Here is an 18860-nt window from a genome sequence, read left to right as displayed (position 1 = left end):
CGCAGGCTTCTTCCTGTTTAAAGGGAGTTTTTTGGTCCCACTCTCGCCAAGTGCATAGGGGTTAGTCTGACTGCTGGGCTTGTCTCTGTATTATTGTATGGTCTTCACCTTATAATATAAAGCTTCTTGAGGCAACAGTTGTAATTTGGCACTGTATAAATAAAATGCAATTGATCTGTTATTTTGTATCTTGTCATGAGCGTCTTTGTTTTCTTTACTTACACTAAACTTAAATTTTAAAAAAGATACTAAACAAAGCCACTAAGACATCAGTCTGAGGGGGAAAAAAAATGGTGACCAGTTGTGAAATAATGTGCATCATCATTTATTCGAGTTCAAAATCCTAGCTTCCAAAACAGGTATGTGGTTAAAGGAAATAATTTCCTGTACAGTTAAGGTCAGCAAGGTCAAGTTAGGTACAGTGCTATTTGAAAGAGACCATTTTAAGGTGAGATGACTTAATGGTGTGCTCCTAGGATGGTGCTTCAGGTGATCATGCTACATTCTCACGGTCCTTCCACTCGACCTAAAATGGGGATTACATGTCCATGTGGCGCTCAGGAGGTTCTCGACTTAAGGCCGTGCACACACACACACACACACACACAAGTAAATTCAATCTATCAAAGTCAGCGGGGAAAACGTGTCCGAGAAGGAAAATTTGGGCACACTTTATCATGGTGAGCCACAGCTCATCTTCCTACTGTACTCAAAACAAAAGCTGACACTGAGGATTAGTTTAGGGTATTCCCAGTCTTGAACCTCTTCTACAAGCACACACTGTGCATAAGTTTTCTCTGGGACACCATTAAACATTACGTGGACTCAAACTCATCACCGTCACAAGTCTTGATAAAGAAAACTTGAGGCTAACAGTTTTATCAGAACCCAACCAGACTCAGTAATACCAAACAAAATGAGAACCGTAAAGGAAGGTGATCAATGAAGAGATTGTATGCACCTCGCAGGTAAACCTGTTGGTAATGGTTTCTGCAGCTTTATAATGCACTATTGTTAAATTAATGTATATACTTTGATATATATACTTATTTATATATATATGTATATATATATACACAAACTCATGAGAAAAACTTAAAAGTCTTAGCTTTATTATGTTTTGTTTTAGAACCATGATAATGGTTTGAGACAAAAAGGGTAAATGCAAAAAAAAATAAAAAAAAAAAAAAATAATCAAATCAAGTCTCCTTTTTTCCTCTCCATTCAAAATGTTTGTTTTTTTTGTTCTCATTGGTAGTAGTGATGCTGAATTCAGGTGATTTGGACAGATCCCTTAATGATGATTAGCAGGCCAGACATCAGTGACGTGGTCCTTAGACACTCCGTCCACCCTGTTTCTCCCTCATCCAGGTGTGGATCCTCTCCTTCAGTTCAGGCACTGTGGAATTAACATTGTGACATTTAGGCATCCTGAAATTATTAGCCTCATCTCCAGCTATAAGTGCATGATCTTGCGTACCTTGAAAATAAACACTTATTTACATTATCTGTTTAAAATAAATAAAGCAAAAGGATCAATGGTGGGGTTACCTGACTCCAGCATGTTCTCTGTGAGTGGCTGCCTGTTGAAGGGATCAGTGGGGGAGTTGAGCAGGTGGCGTAAAATGATGGATCTGTCCATGATGTTCCCCGAAGGCAGCATCACAGGGTCGGTCATCAGCGTGTCCATCAGAGGGTCTGTTGTAACACAGTCACACGCAGATTTTACAGACAATTACGAGCGAGATGCTACACTAAAAATCAGATTCATCACCAGCAGCACTGGCGCCCTGATTGGATTAGGAGAGGGACCAGTATTACAACACTAAAAGTAAGCGTAAAAACAATAAATAATTAAATGTAATCAGCAAGTGACATACATGTGTGCCCATGATGGTTTGCGTAGGAGCCTGTCACATGTCCAAAAAAATGTTTTATATGACCACAATATTGGTGCACCTATCAAAACACTAGTAAACAAAATTTCCCATGAAGTCCGATACAGAGCGTTTGGTGGCGTGGGGCTCTGTGTTGAAATGTCACAAGGTTGTTACAGTAGGACTCTGGTGCTACAAAAATAAAACCTGTCGTGGGAGATTTCATCTACACAGACAGCTGATACTCAAGTCTCCTGTATGGCACACTCCCATCAACTGTGGTGGGCTGGCTGGCATATCTGAGAATCAAAGGAGGCACGCAGACCACATACTCTTTCTAGATTATATTAAGTCTGTGGTTACTCGATAGCCTTGCACTAAGCTGTCTAGATGACCAGAGTGAGCTTCAAAATCCACCGCATATGTCTGGAATTCAATAGCAGAAGAGGCCGTTAAAGATCCTGTCTGTCATTGACTGACCCGAGGTCACAGGTCAGTCTTTTACACAATGACAATATTATTTAAAAACTGCATTTGAAGACCTAGAGAGACATTTAATATGATGCTTTCAGAAGCAGCACAATGTGACCCATTATTTTATATAGATGTTCTTTGAGGATCTCAATACATTACTCTAAAGTGATCTAGATAGATTAATTTAATGATACAGCACATATCAAAGTGAGATGTTATTACACCAGCTGTGGGAAAGATGATTCGCTTTACCATTGCTGCATAACCAGATTCAAAAGTTCTAGTTGTGCTGTTTAAACACAGTCTTTCACACACCTTTGAACTCATCTGGTGCATCACTGTAGTCCATTTCAGACTGGGAGTTCTTGGCGACTATTTCCTCCACCTTCTCCAATAGCAGCTTGAATTTCTCAATGGCAATTGAGGACTTAATGCCAGCCTTCCTCATCTTTGAGATCACCTCCTCAAAGAGTTCACGGCTGTATGACCTCTGCAAAGAACAAGTCCCTGAGGTCAGACTTCAGTACCTTACTGTCATCACATCACAGATTTGAAATTTAAGCCATGTCTTCACACTTGCACAGGTTTTGATAATGCACACAACAATCAACCGCTGTGTTTCATACATATATGTTCTGATGGAAATTTCTCACAACAATGTGTAATAGATAATAGATGATTCAGGATAACTAAATGTAGACTGGACATCAAATTTTCCCCCCTCCCCCATCAGTGCCAACCTGGTCATCTGCTATAGCTTTAGCAAAGCGAGCACAGTCTAGCTGCAGGTAGATGTCTGTCAGCTGGTCTAGGAGTTTCTTGGGCTCAAAGCCATATTTCTCTGGGTTCTCCACCTTCAGGTCCCGACACTTCGGCCCGCACAGCTGCTGGAGGTTAAAGTTCAGCATGGCAGCTAAACGAGGCCCCAGCTCCTGTGTGAAGAAGGAGCCACTGTTTAGAAAAGCACATCTATAGATTCTCCAATAGTTTCATTCCCCAAGACAGACTGTTGAACTCTCCATAACCCCCACACCCCTCTTATACATAAACAAGGCACATTCTGAAACTGTCTCTGGACTGTTTCACATTACTGTATATTCATGGCAGTGCACTATGTCTGGAATAATGATATACATTGTTTTTTGCTGTTTTATTGCTGTGGAAAAGGGAAGATGGATGGATGTATGGATGGGTGGATGGATGCATGCATTAGTCCAATGTTGAGTCAATAGACCGACATTTCATTCCAACGTGCACTACCTGGTGTAAGTTTGAATGACAACGTACCTATTCTATGCTATGCCTGGAGGAAAATGGCAAATAATGCTTCCTTTATATTATTTGTATAACTGAGAATAAATCTCTAGAATACATCAAGTGTTCATTGGTAACAGTGACACTCACAGGCCTTAGGAAAGGCTTCTGGACCTGCTTGGTGAGAATGTGGAACATTTCAACTGTTTCGGTAGCCAGGGCCAGATAGGAGCGGGACACCCGCTCATCCTGAGTCAGCTGGGACTGACGACTCTGCTGCTGCTCCTGAAAATTTGTACAACCCCCCCCAAAACAAAACACAAAAAAGACAAAATAATAAATAAGTTACCCTATACAATGGCAGTAACCTTCTGCCTGTCTTCACAGCTCAGCACAACTGTGAATGAAGCGATAATCTGATCAAATATGACCTCTGACACAGTTTCGTCTTTGCTAGACTCTGTAAAAACTGATAAATAAATATAGCACCCTACAAAACTGAGCACTGACCCTTGGCAGCTGCTCCCACTGCTCTTTATTCTTCATCTCCTCTTGAACTTCATGAATACGCTTCAGGGATTCAAGGCTCTCATCTAACAAGAAGGTGGTGTCATTAATCAGCATGTTGATGTAGCGCACAAACTGCTTGCCAGAGCTGGTGTGAAAGAAGGACAAAAGGAGACAGAAGAGGACGTGAGGCCGGAAAATTCATACAGCCACAAACTCTAAACCACAATTTCTTTAAAATAAGGTAAAAAAAAATCAAATAAAACATTGCAACTGCTGTTTTTGTCAATGGCAAACTCACTTGAACTCCTCCATGAAGGTTCCATGGTGGGCAATGTTTTGCCAGAGGCTCTTGAAGATCGTGCTGATATGGTACCGTATAGTGAACTTATCATAAAACTCACTGGTAGCACCGGTATGCTCAACATCTGACCAGAGGAGGGAAAGATTTTAGTGAACTTTTTTCTTGAAAAGATCGCAACTTGTAGTAAAGAAAGAATACGTGCCAGTCAGCTGGATTTTTATTCTACCGAGCACAACATCAGCAGAGAACTGCAGCACAACATAAAGCTCACCAGTGTAAAACTTCATGAGAGCAGGGACCAGGTGTTTGACGGACAGCGGGTGGTTCTCCATCATTTCAGAGAATCGCTGAGTACGAGGCTGAACAGCGGGGTTGGTGACGAACAGCACCTCCACCAACTTGGCGATAAGGTAGGGGTTCCTGATGTAGTTCTGAGTGCAGATGAACACCACCAAGAAGGTGACAATGTCCTGGACACATGGCTCATATAAAACCTGGGGTGAGTACCTGGGAGAAAAAAGGAGATAGCAGTTCACAAATCCCTTATTTGGATTTAATTTTTCCTCACAAAATTCACTGGGAATTATGGATTTTTACATGTACATACACATTTATAGACCTGTTAAGCATTCAATATCTGTATTTTTCCCCTCATCGTTCCTTCCTGTTAACATTTTATTACTGCCCTCCACAGGACAGTCACTAAAACATGATAGATGAGCAGAGAGCAGAGGACTTACTGCACAACAAAAAGCAGAAACTCTGCCACATCTTCAATGTAAAACTCGGGCAGAGCGGCAAAGCTTTTGGGAATCTCGGGGTTCAGAGGCAGGTTAATGCTGCGCAAGGGAGGGAAAAACAAACATATTACTTCTTGATTTAATAACAAACTGAAGTGAAGCAAAAAAAAATGCTGGAAAAACAAACAAACAAACAAACTGTGTGATGCCACAGCTGTTCCTCTGACATCGATATCAAAACAAATGGCAACATGGTGCGTCAGAGGAGAGGTGACTAACTTGGGGTAGGTGGGGTCCACCATGCGAAGAATGAGCTGGATGACTGTGCTGTAAAACTGCAGACATCTGCGGAGCAGGTTCTCATCCAGAAGGCCCACATCAGCACAAGCTTTGGCTCGCACCAGTTTCTGTCACACACAGTAACAATCACTCGTCTGTAAACATGCTCCGTGCCAAAATCAGCCACGCGTGTCTTCCAAATATACCCAACCAACGAATACTGAGAGCATTCGCACACCTCTACATTTAAATTTGTCCTTGATGTTTGATCATTAAATGAATTAAGACAGTAGCTCCATCTACAAGTACGTGAAACTGACCTTAAGCTGAGTTTTGCAGCGTTTGAGCATCTCTCTGTGTCGACTCGCCAGGGGAGAATCTTTCCACTGACTCTCACTGTTTTTGAGCTCCTCTACAGTCCTAAAAGATAAAAATAGCAGTATTAATACACACACGCATACACTTAACGCGCTATGATTGTCCGTGTAGATGTGCGAGCGTGTACCTGTTGAGTTCGCGGATGGCTCGTAATCTGCGGATGTAGCGCCGGCAGCCAGGCAGGATGGATAAGTGATGGGTGTGAAGCGTCAAAAAGAAACACTCGGTAGGAAATTTGGGTTCTGTGAACTTGGCGGGGTCTTTATCTGTACATATTCACAGATGAAATTTATGGTTATAAGGACACAAATATCAGCTTTAGTCTCTACAAAGTTAGTGACCTAGGTTATTATGTAACACTACTAAGCCCAAAGATTTAAAAGATTTCATTCACTGCATCAAAGCAACAAAGTGACTCTTTTAACCAATTAGATTAGTTAAAAATACCCCAAAACAAAATAAAACTGTGGCTCTGATACGCTTAAGATTCGTTCATGAGAACTGCAGAATGATGACTTCACATGCAACTGATATTTATCTTTAACGACCGCCCTCTTTAAAATCTATGTGGTCCACTTAGATTTACTGAAATGATCACATGTATCTGAACATTTCTGGTTATGCCAGCTTACGCAGTTCAGACAGCCAGGCCTTGAGCTCGTCCATGGTGGCTTTGAGACGCGTTTCCTCAAGACTGACGACAAGGCGACACCGTGGATGGAAAATATAGTAGGGATCCACTGTCTCTAACTTGATCTTCATGCTCAGCTGTTGCAGCACCCATAAGAAGTTGAGCATGAAACCGTCTGTCGAAACCAGCTTGTCATCAGTCTGAAAGAGAGGAAAATGTTTTGTTTTTTTTAATTAAAATCTGTACAAACACACAGTAAACACCTGGCCCCGAAAATTAAATAATATCAAGAATGTCTTCTAAAATTAATATACTTTTAATCACATTTGTTCCTTATGGTCTGAATCTAGTAATACCAAAAACATCAATTTTATCAGCAGTGCTGACTGTAAAACATACAACTTTACCTGCATCTGGGCTTTCTTCACATTGTAGTTGACTAGAGCTGCCATGTAATTAAGAGCCAACTCCCGCGTTTCACTGTTTAGCAGGATGTTGTGGAGAACTTTGAACATGTCACCCTGATTTAAAAAAAAAAAATATCAATCAATAAACAACATCATTCCACACTGCTGGAAAAAACAGCTGTTAAAAATAAAAAATAAAAAAATGAAACAGAGACTTACTCTTGCAGACTCCAGGTAGTGCTGCAGTGACTGGCTGACGACTCGCGTGTTCTCCATGGTGATGGCCGGGCCGGAGAAGTACTTGTCTCCAACTTTGGTCTAAAAAAAAAAAAAGCCCAAAAAACAACAAAACAAATGGTTGGTACTCTTCAGTTTTGTTCTGTTTTTTTAAATATGAGGTTTGCGTTACTTCCCATAGTTTATCCTTTACTTAATTAGATAATATGATGATAATAATAATAATAACAATAATATGGTGTAATATAAGATGGTCATGGGGGAGGTCCTCATCAGTAGGAGAAGTAGAAAAATTTCTGATAAGACAATTAAAAGTCCACAATTTATGTCCTCCTTCACCTTTTCCTAAGCCATTCACTGGGACCGATTGGAGTCTTTCTCGGGCAGATTCTGGCCCCTGGGCCTTATGTTTGACACTCCTCATTTAATTGAGAATCAGACAAAGTACAACTCATCGTAGCAAACAACTCACATCATCCTCAGCGAACACAGAGAGGCCGAAAAAGGCTCCCAGGTAGGACAGTCTCTGAATCTCTCTGCCACATCCAGGGCTCAGAGGTTTGGGACACCACAAAGGCAGTGATGTTACCTGCACACATTACATAATCCTTGATTTAATACATATTATTGTCAAGTGTGGTTAATAACACTGATTTATATATTTATATATTAATCAACAGTAACTGTAACTCATAACTCATTTTACGTAAGTAAAGCTAAATGGCTAATTATGCATCAGTTAATTCCACAGTATTTTGAAAACTTAAACACAGTAAAGAAATATTATTGGACAGATAACAAGCACTAAGAGAGCTAAGAGACCCCACCCCCCCACCGGGGAATTTCCTCTTGCCCTTTTTCCACGTAACAGGAAAATGTCTCACAACAGGCAGAGTTCATCTGGTATGAGGAAAGTACATTTACAACAGTTACATTTATTAATAAGCTCAGGGTAACTAAACTGCTTTCACAATACATGTCCAAAATAATCGGAGCCATAAGGACCCAGTGAACAACACTCAAGTGTTACGATGTAGCTTTACCTTTCCATTTGCATACTTACCAAATTGCACACCGGGTGAGTCTTTCCAAACTTAATTTCACAAAGCTCAGCTAATGCCTGTAAAATCAAAAACAGACATCAGGTCAGTGACTTGTCAGAAACAGATCACAACCCAACACGTGAACTGTGCTAAAAATGAGTTGTGTGGATGTGTCTTCATCCCATGCTGTATGATATATTTCCCTACAGAATTACTGCAGCTGCAGGAAAGACCAGGACAATGTCTCCTTACCATGAGGGGAAATTTAAAGTTGTCACTGTCAAAGGAACATTCTTTGACTGCAAGTGCCAGGCCGTGGAGGATAGGGATGAAGATCTAAATAAAAACAACAACACATTAAACAGCATGCTTCAGTGCTTCAGTGCATTTTGACCTTGGAGAAACGTTCACACGGTCCATATTTACACATCACTGTGAGGGTGTATAACTAGCTGCCCTAAACATGGGATCACTCTGTTTTTACATTTTTATATTCATGCATCTGGACAAGCAGACGGCAAAATATGGGGGAAAAATGAATTCACCAACATAAATTTCCATTTGCAGTATTTTACTTGAACTACTATGGAGTCAAGGCGTCACCTTCTAGCTGTTTAAATTTGGTGCTCCATCTACAGGAGAAATAGGCTGGGGGAAAAAAAAAGGGCAGGGATGTTTTTGTAGCGAATCATAATTTCTGGCTTTGCAGGATCAACCCAGCGAAACACAGTGTGCAGATTCAACCTAGTACAGTCTGTTTACAGTCATGTTGGGCTGGTAAAGCTTCAGCGTGCAGACTTTCCAGTTCTATCTTTGACAATTAAAAATGGATATTTGGGCTTTGCTTAGTTGAATCACCCAGTACAAACTGTATATGGGTGTATGAGATCATCTCCAGCTGTTATGAAGAAATACAGTTCTACCTTTTTAAACTGATTCATCCCCATTAATTACAGTTAACTAGATTATTTATGGGTGTGCGCCATAGTGCACAGGAAGCAAATGGGTGCAGCAGTAAGAATTCTTTTGGAAAAAACCCACAGCTTTCAGTAAGCATAAACAGATCCAAAAGAATGGATGGATGTGCTCATCACCTGTCTGAATACTTCATCCTCCTGGTGAGTAATGCGCACCAGCTCCTGAATAAAGCCATATGGAAGGTTCCGACACAGCATGTAAGGTACCAGCAGAGACTGTTGAAGAGGGCTCCTAAAAGTAGTAAACACACGGCAAATAAATAAATTAATAAATGACACATTTGGAGACAAGGTGAATGAGTAGTTGCTATGGATACAGAGAGGGAAAAGGAACGGAACATGCACAAATATGGTGAGAGCATTTAAAAAAAAAAAAAAAAGTAAAAACCCAGAGATCGTCTGAGTTAATGGATGGCTTCTTACCGAGGCTGGGTCAGAGCGCCTTGCAGGACCAGGGCAACATGGGAAATACACTGAGAGCGAATGTTACTGAGAAGCTGGCTGACATTTGGTTGGCTACACATCTGAGAAAGAAACACAGAGAGAAGAGTGAGAACGACTGCAGTGTGATTAAAAAAAAGAAAGTGTTATGTGACGAGCTATGCCTAATGCCTGCAGCTAGTCTACAAAGCACAACCTGTTCTTCTATGCTCAGTGCATTTTAAAACAACTGAAACAAGAAGAACACATTAAAGACCTTTATATATCAGCTCTTATTATGATTTTGATTGCCATCTACCTTGGGAGCTTTCCTCTCCTCCATGCCAACACTGTCAAAACGCTCAATGAGGTAGTTCAGCATCTCTGTCTCTTTGCATGTTTCAATGGTGAAGCGGTCACTGGCTGATTCGCAGGACATCCCCCCTCCACATGCCCCAAGACTACAAAAAAAAAATCAGACACAGACAGAGAGGCTCATCACATAACAGGCAATGTCACAGTGTGGACAGACGTAGCATTAGAATCAAACTTTCCTGAAAAGTCCTGAGAGAAGACAAACTAAAACACTTTAAAGGCAGCACTGCAAAATCTCAGTATCGGTAAGAAAATGTTTAGATGCCATTAAACCTTCTTTTTTCAAATCAACATTAGGATTCAGCTCGTCATATCTATCTGACAAACACGTTAAGAGCTTCAGTTGCCATTAGCGATCAGCTGTAACAGCAAAAATTTTCACAAGAAATGCACAACAAATCCTAGCAGGTAATAAGATGTTAGTCATACAGGAAATGCAGAAACAGGAGTTCTGTCCAGATATGTAACTATATCTAAAGCTACAATAGAAAACCTCACAAGAAATTATTTTATTTAAAACTGAAAATGCATCTTTGTTCATGCCATGTTTTCAGAGCCACTATTTGCATATATATATATATATATATATATATATATATATATATATATATATATATATATATATATATATATATATATATATATATATATATATATATATAAATTGGTAGCTGCATTTCTAACAGGTGATAAATGAAAAATTTTAAAGTAAAGAAGAAATGGGGGAAACACACTTCAACCACACTATGAGTGTTCATGTTGGCAACTTATGTTTGGAACGCTATGAATTCAACCACCAGGTGATCTGAGCAGATGGTAAAATAAGATTAGTGTTAAACTGTATTGCCATGTCAGCTCAGTAAGAGCTCACACAAATTACATGTAAGAAAAAGGGAATCTGTTTATGTTTTGTGTGCCTGAAAAAAAGAAAAAAAAGAAAAGAAAATCACCAAATACCAGTATGAGTGTTAAAAAGTCCTGTATCGGTCGAGCTCTACAGATTTTTTTCTTTCTTCAATAAGGTAAGAAGCAAACTGAACTCAACTGTGAATTAGATGAACTGTTTCTGCTACTGTGAGGAACAGTTTCTCGGCTCCATGCAAGAAAATGTTAATGTCGGTACACAATCAAATTACTTTAATTTCATCAATCCCCTTTAAGGTTTGTACTTATGGTCCTCAAATAAAACAAACAAACAAAAAAAACACATACGGTTTGATTTTTAGGCAACTATGCTACTGAAGATATCTATGGATCCTATAAGCTACAATGAACAGATGAGGCTACAATGAAGACAAACTCACTGAAAGTGTGAGCTAAAACATCTGAACAAGAGGAATCAAAATGATTTTCTCTCTATGGTTTCTCAGCTGTATATATATGGCACAATAAGCCTTGCTGTCAATTTCCATATTAGTCTAAAAGAATGTCGAGATGATTTAGACAGCAGAAACAAATTAAAGCTGCAAAGGTCAAACCTGTTCCAAACTTCTCTGAGCCACAGCATTAAAAAAAGAGATATCAACATAGTAGATTTAATTTACTAATGTGAGCAATATATTCTGTATTTCTGTGCACATACATATATACCCATATACTGGCTAAATGATGGCTTTAAATAGTAAGCAACAATATTTTCTTAGAGATATAATTCTCCATTTATGAATCAAAAGCAGGGCAGTTCTGCAGTCAGGGATTCATGATGTTACTTCCCATGTTTGCAATCGAAAACACAAAATACGGGTTTGGTAGGCTTATACATAAATATCTAATGCTGTCTGATCGGGTTACATAATGATGAAACAGTGGCTCACGTGTCTTTGAGCTAAGGGTGATTTCTCTTTCTGAACAAGAAAATTATGCACGTAAAAATGGATTCTTATACAGACAGAAACTCAGAGTCATTAATGAGCGATTCATAGCACTGAAGATTTTCTAGATCTTAAAGCCGTTTGCAGAAGAGTTACTGTGGTTATTACTTACCTCCATATTGCATGTACTAAAATGTATAGTTATGGGAAATTATCTCTGAATGTCGATGACCAAAACACTCCTAAAGATGGTTTAATCTTCTTTAATCTCGCCTGTCGTCTTTGTGCACGGTTAGTGGCAAGCCTACCGGACCCGCTGGAACATGCAGCAGAGCCCATCCCTGAGCAAGCGTGCACACACACGCGCGTTAACACACACCACACAGTGGTGTACCTGGACCCAAATTGAACCTGTGAAATATCCTCCTCCTGCTCCTCCTCAGAGTCTTCATCATCGCTGTCCTGAGACATGTCAGAGAGGGCAAAAAACAGGAACGAAAGGGGGCTGACAGGACGAGAGAAAAACAGGTGAAATGAGAGAAAGACTGGAAGAAAGGAGGATGATGTATAAGTGTGAGGAGGCAGAAAGCCAACGGGGGAAAAAAGCATCAAGACAAATGTGGCGCAGTAACAAACAAAAAAAAGGAAATGGGAAAGGGAGAACAGGGAAGATGCATGCTTTCTTGGAGACTACTTTCTCTTTTTAAACTAGTTTTCTATCGCTTTAGCACACTCATGCTAGCTCTGTATCATGATGACCTTATACAAAGAACTACAGCTGTTAATATTAAATGTATGTATTAATTTTTTTTAATTGCCTAAATTTAAATTGTTACTTTGTGATAGAGGTAGCATTTTTTAAATCTCGTTGTCTCACAAGATTTTAACCACAGAAATGTTAAAGTGCTAGTAACTTCTGAATGCAGGAAAGTTAATGTAGGAGCAGATATCACCAGTGATGAACAGAAACATCACCAAAGGTTCAGGCTTTAGTATGCTGGCTTGCGTTTGCACTCCACTCTGACATGCAGGTGACAGTTTAGATACCTAGATGGAGGCATCCTGGCAGCAAAGGCAGCCTGTCGAGTGTTCAGTCTGGGAGAAGGAGGCACCATAGGAGAGGTTGCAGAGGAGGGTTGATTGCGACCCCTAGGTGAGCTCAAGGATAAAGACTGGGGACAAGGTGGTGGCACAGAAACTGGAGTGTTGGGGGGAACGGAGGGTCCTGCAGGGCTGGGAGAGGGTCCAGGGAAACTAAACCCTCTGTGACCCGGGCTTGTCGGGGAAGGAGCCACCCAGGGAGTGGTGACCGAGTAAGGGCGATACCTTTGGGAAATGGGCACGGGGGCAGATGGAGCACTGAGGGAGTGCCGTGGAGGAGTGGAAGCAGGTGGGCTGGGGGGAACAACGAACTGTGGGGTAGACGGTGTAGATACAACGGATGTAGTAGGGGTGAGGAGAGAGGGGGAGGTCCTCTTTGCTGCATCCAAAGCCACTGGGTGAGGACTACCACAGCCATACAGACTGTGGATAACATTGTTAAGATAAGAATGATCTCAAAGCCTTAAAAACAGAAATGATTAAAGCTTGATGAAAAAGACTGGGAAGAACATGGCAGCATGATAATAAAGTAAATAGAAAAAAAAACAGCCCAATCAGCAGCCTTGATATGTCTCCGCGAGATTAATAATGACTCATGACACTTGCCTGGACAGAGAGCTGGCTCCAAAGGATCCAGCGCTAGGGCCCATTGGGCTTCCACCTTGGCTGGAGGGCTGCACCAGCGTCAGACGATGGTCGGGGGATTTGGCTGCTGCAATTGGCTGTGAGGTGGCCGTCAAGCTGGCGAAGGGGTTGTGGACACGTGACTGGGTGGACATCATTAAGACTTCCATCAGGATCTGGCTGATGAGGTCTTTGAAGTCAGAGTATACTGCAGGAGAAAACATAACAACAGTCGCACGAGGCTCCCAGGTGTACAAAAACAAAGTGTTTGATGATTCAGCTTTTTATGGTAAAAGCTGTTGTTTAGTGGCGTTACCTTCTTTAGGGTTCTGGTGAAACTCTGCAGCCAGTGAAGGGAGAAAGATGACATCTCTATCCTGCTCCTTCCACGATACGCGGAGAATCTTGCAAATGAGCTGCAGGGCCTGTTCTTCAGAGACATCTGAGTTTGCAGAAGTTTCCTAAGGAAAAAAAAAAACAAAAACAAAAAAACGTGCATAATGAACAAGCATTACTGAGTCTCAGGAGACTCGTTATCTCATGACGTCTCTGGTTGAGCAAGAAACAACAGAGGTACGTGTGTATAAGTTGATATAAACAAAAATGAAACCAAGAATAGCGTTTGTGGAAAGTCCCTCGTCACCCGTCTGCAAACAACCAGACACTCCTTTAATGTTTATTCGTTTAGGACTTTCTTGATATCCTGATAGATATGATCAAAGTCCAGGAGGCAACATCTCTTGATTAATGTTCACTCTAACTGCTTACCTTTTCAGTCAAGTTTCTCTTCTCCCTGCGGTCACTGTCCTCCACCTCCATGTTCTCTATCCCTGAGTCCACATCCACCTGGGACATGCTGGAATAAAAGAGAAACCACAGTTCTTAATAAGCCATTATCTCCAAGCAAACTATGCTATTATTCCAAGCTCAATTGTACATAGTGTCAATATTTATCTAATCTCTGTCCATATGCCTTTCAGTCTGAGCTGAGGAAAGCTACATTATTTTCACAGCTTGTGTTCAATTCCACAGATAAGGAGTATTTGAGAATGAAAACAGAAGCTGGGTAGGGCAATGGGACACAGGAGACGCTCTCACCTCTTTTCACAGGAGGCAGGGTCGATATCCATGCTCTGCGATCGGGACAAACTCTGGGACTGAGTCTCAAGGCTGTTGGAGGGGGAGCTGGAGAGTGAGCTCACACCCTCGCTGCTCTGACTACCATAAGCGACCCCTGGAAGAGCAAAACACCACAAGTGAATCTCTCTGAACAGCAATGACAAAAATGAATCAAATCTGACACATTTCTGGAGGCTTTCTTGTGCCTCCATCTTCAGATAAAACTGAAATAGTAAGGTTTTAAATTTGCTTGCTTTTGTTTTTAATTTTTTTCTTGTGTTTTTCAACACAGGTGTAGCGCTCTGTGTGCACAGAGCAGTAAGAAAAACATTTAATTTGAGTTAATTATTGCAGTGCCGAGTGCATACGTGAGTACTTTAAACTGCATACAATGTAACATTGCTGTTATTCTTCCACAGCCTAACAAAGTCGCTTTAGTCTGTCAGCAGATCAAAGTGAAATTAATTGTATTGATTGAATTGGTATTCTTGGTATGTGCTCTGTGTTTAGGTAGCTGCAATTCCAGCAGTGTAAAAGTGACTTAGCAGCAGATTAGAATCCAGTATAACAACATGTATCCATTTATTTCCAGTCAGAATGAGATGCACAGTTTGTGTTACTGTAACTTTACAGCTGGGCATCATTGGATAGTTTTGGTAAGGTGAGACTTAAAAAGTTCCACATATAAAACACACTCCTCCCTCAAAAAAGAAAAAAAAAAAAATCCTATAAAGCACTTACATACTGTAAACAAGAAAAACCCCAAAATCCCCCAAGCCTTTAAATCGAAACTGAACGTAACCTGCTCCCTACCTTGTTATGTGGTCAGCAGAGGTTTTAAAGCTACTTTTGTGACGCAAAAAAATTTTGACTTGAAGTTTGACATAACTCACCAACCCCTCAGATGAACTAAAGAGTTGGAGAAATGAAAAATATTGACTGTATTGATTCATATTGTACACTTTAAATCCTTTGCACAGCATTGAATTTTAGTCTATCATGTCTTTTCCTGTTTTATAGATTTTTGTAATCTTTTTATTGCTTTCAAGGTATAAACAGTCCCAACATACAGCGATTACAGTAACGACATTACAGTCAAAAAAAAGCACACTAAGAACTCTGAGGAAATTAAATCGAAACAAAAAACATGATGGATCCAGGTCATTGATGTCAAACAGTCACCCAAAACCAAACATCAGTCATGTTTACTCTTCACTTTCAACTGGCCTTCGTACAGAAAGAAAACAAGACACCTTTACCAGTGAACTGTGTAAGCACACAGGGCTGATTCCTCTTTGAAATGCCCTCGAGTTATGTTTCACATTAAATCCTATTTTCTCGGATGTATTCAATGAAAATATTTTGAAACAAAAAGAATAAACGAATCAAATACCTTGCGTGTGGACTGGCAAACGCATTTGGATGTTGTGATCAAAGGGAATCCTAATTTTCTATGTCAGTAAATGTAATGACTAAAATCTGAGACATACGCAGTACATACATCTATACATGGCTGGCATAATATCAGAGTGTGATGACATGAAAAGATCAAGAAAGGAAGACGAAATGAGGAAGAGGTTGTGCAAAATGGCCCTAAAGTTGTGGCAGTAGTCGGGGAAAAAAGTATACATTTGCCAGAAAAAAAAGACTCCGTTAGAGCTGCTGAAATGAAGAAAATATTAATATACATATCTACAAGTTTTTAAAGAAGAAACAGCAGGTTTGAGGCTTTGATTTTGAAATGATTGTTCAGTTCAGTTTTTATACAAAATAAGTTTTTATCGTCTTTATCTTTCCTGATATTGTAATCAAAGATGACGTTTAATGCTGAAAATAAGGCACTTTTTACTGCCATTCTCTAACACTTACCACTGGGAACCACACAAAGATATGACATGAATAGGCAACCATGTACAGTTTTAGAATTCATGTCACAGCTATTGCTTAAAGAAGAACCAACTGTTTAGTCAGTCTGGGTTAGCAAAGGCTCAGATTGGAATTTTTAAGTTGCTTACTGACTACTGCAGACAGGTAGTGAGAAATCTGATTAACAGAGGATCTTACACCGGATAGGGGGCTGGAATTAACAGCTCTCTCCTGGTTATACAACAATCATGCAATCGAATGATTACCCTACCAATGTCAGATGTAATACACATTAATAAGTTGGTGTGTAGGTATGGCTTGTCCAACTGCCAGTATTTTTTCTTCTTATTAATCACTTAGGAAATGCACCACTGGGCCTAAAAGGAAGACCTTTAAAGCAGCATGGCTATGCATAGCAACAAACAATGCCAGGAAACTGTTGCTGTATCCATACATGGATCTCTGCTGCATTTTCTAGAGCCCGTGCATGACTGAAGCCTCCATTCTACCTTTGTACTAGAGGGCTCACCATTCGTGTCTAGTAGGGTACACTTTTTGTCACAGTGTACCCTGATTTGGGGGATTTTTGATATTTTAACACTGTTCAATGTCACAAACTTTTTTCAATATTTTTTTTTATTTTTCCTTATAGGAAATTGCCTCCCAGAACCTTGTTTTAATTTCTTACCAGAGGTGCCCATAGGGGATGTAGCAGGGGTACCACTGTGGACATTGAGGCCCAGTGATTGAGAGGCAGCTGGTGGCACGGGTTGGGGTGCAGCACCTGAGGGTCCAGGGAGGGGTCCAGGTGGAGTCTCTCTCTGTGGGGATGTCAGGGGTGTGCTGAGAGGGGTGCTAGGCTGGGACGTTTGTCCTCCTGCCAATCGTGCCAATCTCCTCCTGCGAATCTTGAATGGGCAGATATACAGGGTCATTAAAAGAACTCTGTAGCTCTTCATAACTGCATAACGTTGAAATGTATTAATAGGTTAATAATAAACCTATATGTATGTATATAAATCCCTGGACACTGTAAGAATAACCAAATTATGCATATATTGCCCAGAAAAGACAGATCATTAAGGCACAGATTTTCTTTGTTGTACGTTTTAAAGTCAGATCTGAAGAAAAACATCGCGAATAAAGTCAGATGCGGACACGAATCGTCGCAGCTTGGCCGAGGAGCGACGTTAAAGCTAAATTATCTGCTGCACACTCTGCTGAATGCTAATCGAGCAGCTGAAAATGATGACTGTAAACTGCAGTATGCTGTATGCGATTTCACATAAACAGCTCAATGGCCATGCATCGGCCCACGGCTGATTGCACAATGGTGGCCCGGTCTCTGTGTGTGTTTTTTATGCTGAGTCGTCTCGCAGGCTAATTTCTGTCTGTCAGCTAAACCGCCGCGAGGTGACACGCGAAAACAAATCAGTCAAAAGGTATTCCCTTCCTAACTTCCCTGTGAAAACACAACACAGACAAATATCTGCCACTTACAAGCGGCTAACAAGATCTTGAAATATTTTCGATGCTTTATATAAGAGCAGTGTTCTCCAGCTTGTAGCATTACGTTAGCTACTTTCATTTAGCAACCCAGCTGCTCCAGCTAAATAGAACACGGCCCAAATCCACCTCTCGTTCTTTCACTTCTTATATTCCCAATATAAGAAGTGAATAACTGGCCTTTGAGTTAAACTGCGTAACACCCACTACCGTGTTCTAGCTAACTGAGATTTTTGTCGAAAATGTATTTCTTCCATCAGCTAGTTTTTGTAGCACCTCAGCTAGCAGCAATACCCCTAAAAGGGGTAAAGGAAGAATTTGCAAAACGTACATTTGTAACGTCAGTAACGTAAAATCATTTCAATTCCCTGTGTAAGCGTTTATTCATATTGTCACCTTACCTCATCTGCGCTCAACTCCTCCATCATCCCAGCTAAGACAGCTAGCTATTTCACTTTCTAATGCTTTAATATGCCAGCCAGAGCCAGCTAGCTAGCTTGTATTAGATCTAAATATGCATAGTCTAACTCATTCAACAAATATATGTGTCAGGCTTTTGATTGTCTTCAAGATAAAAAACGACACCGATATTCGGAGGATGGCGAAATATAGTTCCCCCAAAAAGTCTGCTGTTTGCTGGTTTTCTACCAAGAATGAAACAAAAAGAAAAGTAGCTAGCTATTATACGTCAAAATACAACAGCGGCCATTTTGGTTCCACAAGTCACGTGACCAAAGGGACCAAAGGTGGGGGTGCGTAGCGTGTCGCACAGATAAATGGAGTATTTCACCTGTTGTGTAAGTATAAAAGTCTGTTTTAGGTCACTTCAATGTAACGCTCCTGCATTAGCATGACCTCGGGTTATAACTGAGGTCACAGTTACCACATACAACGTATCAAACTGAGCGTGCGTGAACCATGGCCAGTCAG

The 18860-nt window shown here is 40.6% G+C and overlaps 1 protein-coding gene across 3 annotated transcripts; it reads right to left on the bottom strand.

Moving 5' to 3' along the window:
* Positions 1 to 309: 309 nt before the first annotated feature.
* ube4b (ubiquitination factor E4B, UFD2 homolog (S. cerevisiae)) lies at positions 310 to 18685 on the bottom strand. 3 transcript variants are annotated; one of them, XM_003444905.5, is made up of 29 exons: positions 18332 to 18685; positions 17113 to 17332; positions 14538 to 14673; positions 14208 to 14295; positions 13756 to 13900; positions 13422 to 13647; positions 12762 to 13238; positions 12109 to 12219; positions 9848 to 9989; positions 9532 to 9632; positions 9226 to 9340; positions 8384 to 8467; positions 8152 to 8208; positions 7561 to 7677; positions 7071 to 7169; positions 6852 to 6965; positions 6446 to 6644; positions 5941 to 6079; positions 5756 to 5855; positions 5436 to 5563; positions 5157 to 5255; positions 4688 to 4923; positions 4414 to 4540; positions 4116 to 4260; positions 3756 to 3890; positions 3092 to 3283; positions 2667 to 2841; positions 1552 to 1698; positions 310 to 1399 (listed from the first exon to the last, which is right to left on the bottom strand). In XM_003444905.5, exons 1-29 carry the CDS (start codon positions 18356 to 18358, stop codon positions 1335 to 1337), a joined length of 4146 nt encoding a protein of 1381 aa, XP_003444953.2. In that variant the 5' UTR covers positions 18359 to 18685; the 3' UTR covers positions 310 to 1334. The 3 variants fall into 3 exon arrangements, with proteins under 3 accessions (XP_003444953.2, XP_019205215.1, XP_005478265.1); XM_019349670.2 differs by lacking the exon at positions 12109 to 12219 and having other exon boundaries at positions 18332 to 18684; XM_005478208.4 differs by lacking the exons at positions 12109 to 12219; positions 12762 to 13238 and having other exon boundaries at positions 18332 to 18678.
* Positions 18686 to 18860: the final 175 nt, after the last annotated feature.

This window comes from Oreochromis niloticus, linkage group LG20, assembly GCF_001858045.2.
Source record: "Oreochromis niloticus isolate F11D_XX linkage group LG20, O_niloticus_UMD_NMBU, whole genome shotgun sequence".
Taxonomy (NCBI): domain Eukaryota; kingdom Metazoa; phylum Chordata; class Actinopteri; order Cichliformes; family Cichlidae; genus Oreochromis; species Oreochromis niloticus.
The sequence above is the reverse complement of the archived record's forward strand: the minus strand, read 5'-3'. Positions and strand labels throughout refer to the sequence as shown.

What these genes read in the sequence shown, in the direction of transcription:
- ube4b (XM_003444905.5), bottom strand. Translation starts at nt 18,358, where the DNA reads ATGATGGAGGAGTTGAGCGCAGATGAG. An exon ending in CAGGTTCAATTTGGGTCCAG is followed by an intron (nt 9,990 to 12,108) that starts GTACACCACTGT and finishes TTTTTTTTGTAG; the next exon opens with TCTTGGGGCATGTGGAGGGG. An exon ending in AGGAGAGGAAAGCTCCCAAG is followed by an intron (nt 9,633 to 9,847) that starts GTAGATGGCAAT and finishes TTTCTTTCTCAG; the next exon opens with ATGTGTAGCCAACCAAATGT.